At 37.9% G+C, this 6,000-nt stretch overlaps 1 protein-coding gene across 1 annotated transcript in view; it reads left to right on the top strand.

The window, feature by feature from the left end:
• The first annotated feature begins 1,036 nt into the window (after nt 1-1,036).
• Nucleotides 1,037-6,000, top strand: part of TXNRD1 (thioredoxin reductase 1) — an 89,994-nt gene continuing 85,030 nt past the window's right edge. The window contains exon 1 of the mRNA XM_060776901.2: nt 1,037-1,133. Within this exon, the coding sequence (XP_060632884.2) occupies nt 1,052-1,133 (82 nt within the window). The 5' untranslated portion in view covers nt 1,037-1,051. The remainder of the gene's footprint in view (nt 1,134-6,000) is intronic.

Raw genomic sequence — 6,000 nt, 5'->3', positions numbered from 1 at the left:
ATGTTTGATGTTTTGTCTTATGTCTGTTATAACAGGCTGTGCTTTTTATTTAATTTTAGTTTGTTAAGTTATAATTCGTATTTATATGTTGGGTTGTAGAAATTTTGTTGGTATGGATGTATTGTTGTTGTACTCGGGCATTGAATGTTTGCCTTTTATGTTTGGAATCTGCCCTGAGTCCCTTTGGGGAGATAGAGCAGAATATAAATAGTTTTATTATTATTATTTGAAACACAACAAGATGAGTCCGCAACAGATGCTCTGCTGGCTGTTTAATTGGATCACACGTTGGACACTTCCAAAGTGTCTAAGACTGTGTGATGTACCGGCGAATAATGCGTGCAGATCTCAGTAAGGTGGCCTTCTGCATCTGGCAAATGGTAATTTTGTCAGCGCTAATTGTGTTTAAGTTCAGGCCAGGGCACTGCACCCAATGTGCCGATCACCACTGGGACCACCTTGGGTGTTTTGTGCCAGTGTCTTTGCAGTTCGATCTTTAAATCTTCATATAATATCAGCTTTTCCAGTTGTTTCTCTTATTATTATTATTATTATTATTATTATTATTATTCTCATAACCTTTTGGGAAAATAGCATTCTTGCAAATGTTAAACTGATGTCCTAAATATCTCTTTGAACTGTTAGGGACAAAGATATGCCAGTGCACGCACACACACAGCAGAGTTTCAGGAGTGTTCTTTAGTTGCCCAGAAACATCTACTCTCTCCTAAAATGTATTTTCCTTTAAATCATGTGCTCAAGAGACAAAAATAAGCAGATTTCTTTAAAAGTAACATAGTTGGTTTACTCACAAACTTCATGTATTCAGCATACAGGTACGTACTTTGCATATGTTTTTAATTCAGCTTGAATCTCAAGACATTATAATTTCTGATACTTTGGAGGAGTTAATAAAACTTCACAAATCTTAGGGGGAAAGTACATTTCTGGTCCAATGTAAAACATTCAATTGTTTTACAGAATAAGACATGAACAAAGAGGATAAAGCAAGAGGCCTCATGGGATGCTCGCTCTCTTACTAATAGTGTACATGGAGTATTTTAAGGAGCCGTTTCTTCTTAGCTGTTTGACAGTCAGAACTCTTCTTACAGAATGTATACATTTCTTATACGGTAAGACTCCTGTAGCAACGGGACCTGTATCCGCAGCTTCACCTATTCATGAATGGGGGGAAATTGTCTTTCTAGGAAATTGCTATGTCCTCTAGGTGATTCTATGGTATACTATCCCAGGAATTACTATAAAATTATCTTTGGAGGACATAATAAATTTCTAGAGATAATACTTATCTAGGGATCTCTAGGTTCTCCAACACTATGGTATGCTAGGACCAGAAGTGAGATAATGTAATGGTGTTTGGTTGTGTTTAGTTTCACATAACAGTGGTCTGGTCAAGAACATCCCTTGTGGATGTGGGCTTACTGTACATTGAGGTCCTTCTTTGTTTATAGGGTTTCCAAAGTATTAAAAATAAAATAGCCACAATATGAATGAGCATCCCCATCCACACTGTGATAGTCACTCAGACTCCTTCAGATGTATATTCAGGTTTTGAATGAGTTTGATAATGTCTAGGCCTTCTGTGCCCAATAGTTTTAGTGTATTTTGTTGTCGAAGGCTTTCATGGCCAGAATCACTGGGTTGTTGTGAGTTTTCCGGGCAGTATGGCCATGCTCCAGAAGCATTCTCTCCTGATGTTTCACCCACATCTACGGCAGGCATCCTCAGAGGTTGTGAGGTCTGTTGGAAACTAAAGTGGAGTTTATATATCTGTGGAATGTCCAAGGTAAGAGAAACAACTCTTGTCTGCTTGAGGCAAGTGTGACTGTTGCAATTGGCCACCTTAAATGGCCTTGCAGCTTCAAAGTCTGGCTGCTTCCTGTCTGGGGGAATCCTTTGTTGGGAGGTGTGAGCTGGCCCAGATTGTTTCCTGTCTGGAATTCCCCACATTTCTGAGTGTTGTTGTTTATTTATTGTCATGATTTTGGAATTTTTTAAATACTGGTCATCAGATTTTGTTCATTTTCATGGTGAAAACTGTCCACATGCTTGAGGAGCCATTGAAATTCATAAGCATATGGAGAATTTCAACAGAAAGGAAGAAACTATGAAAATGAACAAAATCTGGATACCAGTATTTAAAAACACTAAAATCAATACAATAAATAAAGAACAACACTCAGAAAATGTGAATTCTAGACAGGAATCAATCAGGGCCAGCCCAACACCTCCCAACAAAGGGCTCCTCCAGGCAGGAAGTAGCCAGGCTTTGTAGCTGTAAGGCTATTAAATGCTAATCAAGGTGGCCAATTGCAACATTCATACCTCCCTCAAGCAAACAAGAGCTCTTTCTCCCACCCTGGATGTTCCACAGATATATAAACTCCACTTGCCTAGTTTCCAATAGACCTCACAACCTCTGAGGATGCCTGCCGTAGATGTGGGTGAAATGTCAGGAGAGAATGCTTCTGGAACATTGCTATACAGCCCGGAAACTGACAGCAATCGAGTTTTAGTGTAACTCAATAGGGGCTCATAACTGAATCATAATGGTAGTCCCAACTAGAGTAGACACATTGGATGAAAGAGATATACATAAATTAACATTATTAGGTGCCCTTCTTTTCAGGGCTAAAAATCCTGTCTGGGTAGCTTTAGAAGGGAAGGCAAAGTTGCTACTATTTAAATACAAGGAAGGCGATGTTTAGGAGCAATCACCACAGTCTATATAGCAGGAGCGTTGAAAGTTAAGTGGGAGTTGCCATAGTGATTAATAGTTTGAAATAGACAGCTGGCAAGTGTGTCCTCATTTTTTGCTTTTCAAAATATGGTAACCTTAACATAAGTTCAGACTCACCATTCATTGATTCAGTGAGCTTTTATTTGAAGCCACCAAGAGTGACGCTAAATGTGGGAGCACGAAGCAGATCTCCAATTTTAAAACACCAGCTCCTCCCCACTTCCATCAATATTGAAAATACCTGGAATAAGGCTTGATGCAATTTGTTGAACAACTTTCAGATTCAGTGTGTGCATTCATATGTGTTGTGTTTAGCCGTATGGAGTTCTTGGGAGTGAGAATATAGACTCCGTAGATACAGGCAGTCCCCAAATTACAAACATCTGACTTACAAACAACTTTCACTCCTGGAAGACCTTTATCATGGGGGGAAAGGTGTCTTCACTGAGTCATTGTATCCACAGCAAGCCACATTTTTAATTATTATTATTATTATTATTATTATTATTATTATTATTTACTACTTCACTGAGTCATTGTTTCCACAACAATCCACATTTTTATTATTTATTATTATTATTTTATTTTTTATTTACTACTTTTATATACTGCTTTTCCCCCCTAAGGCAGTGTTTCTCAACTTTCCTAATGCTGCGACCCTTAATACAGTTCGTCATGTTGTGATGACTCCCAACCATAACATTATTTTAATTGCTACTTCATAACTGTATTTTTGCTACTGTTCTGAATCGTAATGTAAATATCCGATATGCAAGATGTGTTTTCATTCACTGACCCAATTTGCCACAAATACCTGATACACCCAAATTTGAACACTGGTGGGGTTGAGCGGGGATTGAGTTTGTCGTTTGGGAGTTGTAGTTGCTGGGATTTATAGTTCACCTACAGTCAAAAGAGCATTCTGAACTCCACCAACAATGGAATTGAACCAAACTTGGCACACAGAACTCCCATGACTAACAGAAAATACTGGAAGGGTTTGTTGGGCATTGAACTTGAGTCTGGAGTTGTAGTTCACCTACATCCAGAGAGCACTGTGGATACAAACAATGATAGATCTGGACCAAACTTGGCAGGGATACTCAATATGCCCAAATGTGAATACTGATGGATTTGGGAAAAAGAGACCTTGACATTTGGGGGTTGTAGTTACTGGGATTTATAGTTCACCTACAATCCAAGAGCATTCTGAACCCCACCAATGATAGAATTAGGCCAAACTTCCCACACAGAACTCCCATGACTGACAGAAAATACTGTGTTTTCTGATGGTCTTTGGTAACCCCTCTGACACCTCCTTGCGACCCCCCCCCCGGGGTCCAAACCCCCAGATTGAGAAACACTGCCCTAAGGGAACTCAAAGTGGTTTCCAACATTATAAAGGCAAAATTCAGTACTGTACATACAATAACATAAAACTATAAATTAACCTAACCAAATTAAAACCTAAACATAAAATATTTAGACATAAAGGATAAAAAAATTAAAACATTGATAACACAATAATATGAATATGAATAATATGAATATGAATATTAAAGTCTACCGATAAACAACTTGATTTTAAAACAGTTATTAAAATCCCACCACCCAGAATCAAGTCCATAGTTGTTCCATTGGTTCGTTTGCTATTCCTTATTATCTTATTGCACTATGGGTTTTGCTGTTCAAAAGCTTGGTCACATAACCACGTTTTTACTGTCTTCCTGAATGTCAGGGGGGAGGGGGCTGCTCTAATTTCACTAGGGAGGGATAATTAGATTTTTCAAAATCCAATTACCACAGGGACAGAGAGTGAGGTGAAATCCTCTGAATATTTATTTATTTATTTATTGTATTTATACCCTGCCTGTCTCGCCCCATAGGGGACTCAAGACGGCTGACATATATATATACAGGCAACAATTGGATGCCAAAACCACACACACAATAAAAACATAAGCATTAAAACAATCATTGAAACATAATAAAACCTTAAAGCCAATTATTTAAAATCACACAATCCAACATTGCAGACAGTGGCCATTCCGATTTGTCGTTGCACTGTTTCATCTTTTCTTAGTGTGCTGATAGATTACTCATTGAATGCTTGATTGAACATTCACATTTTTAGCGTTTTCCTAAAGGTCAGGAGGGAGGGGCTGATCTAATTTTACTCGGGAGGGAGTTCCACAGCCAAGGGGCCACCACCGAGAAGGCCCTGTCTCTTGTACCCACCAACCACACCTGTGAAGGAAGTGACATCAAGAGTACGGCCTTGCCAGAAGATCTTAATCGCCTTGATGGCTCATAGAGGGAGATACATTTGGACAGATAAACTGCATTTGTGAATAGGGACACAGACAGCAAAATAAAAACCACAGGGGTGTTAACCCTGCTCTCTCTGTGTGTGTGTTCTGGAGTTACACTTCAAAATATACCTGCTCTGACTTACAAACAAATTCAACTTAAGAACAAACCTTTAGAACCTATCATGTTTGTAAGTTGTGGACTGCCTGTACTTAAAGAATGCTGGGATTTCTTGTACTATAGATTCATCCCCATCCAAGGCTATAGGTTAAATGTTCTAGCCTCAATTACAAAAACTGTAGATTGCAAATCACAATTTCTATATTCTAAGAGTTTCTACATTGAATGTAACATGAGAACATTCACACGATTAATTACAGACTGTTTATAATTGGAAGATAATTTTTCAATACTTTAACACAGTAAAACTAGAGCTTCCAAAATCACAATTAAATAATGTCAGGCACAGTGGCACAAAATAACACTTCCTATATTATCGAAAGATCTTCTTCCATAAACAACATCAGAAACAGTGACACGTGGTTTATCAATATTTTGTCAACACAATGAACTTAGAGCTTCCAAAATAACAGTTAAACAATATCCGGCACAGTGGCACAAAATAACACTTTCTATGTTGTCGAAAGATCTTCTTCCATAAACAACATCAGTGACAGTGACACACAACAAGGTTGTTTATGGAAGAAGATCTTTCGACAACATTATCTTCCAATTATAAACAGTCTGTAATTAATCGTGTGAATGTTCTCATGTTACATTCAATGTAGAAACTCTTAGAATATAGAAATTGTGATCTGCAATCTACAGTTTTTGTAATTGTTGTTATAGATATCTGTGCATGTTACAATAAATGTTCTAGCCTCTCCAAACAACCCATAGAAAATATGAGGTAGTTTGCTTGTACATTA

The sequence above is a fragment of the Anolis sagrei genome, chromosome 5 (genome assembly GCF_037176765.1).
Source record: "Anolis sagrei isolate rAnoSag1 chromosome 5, rAnoSag1.mat, whole genome shotgun sequence".
NCBI classification, from domain to species: Eukaryota; Metazoa; Chordata; class Lepidosauria; order Squamata; family Dactyloidae; genus Anolis; species Anolis sagrei.
The sequence above is the reverse complement of the archived record's forward strand: the minus strand, read 5'-3'. Positions and strand labels throughout refer to the sequence as shown.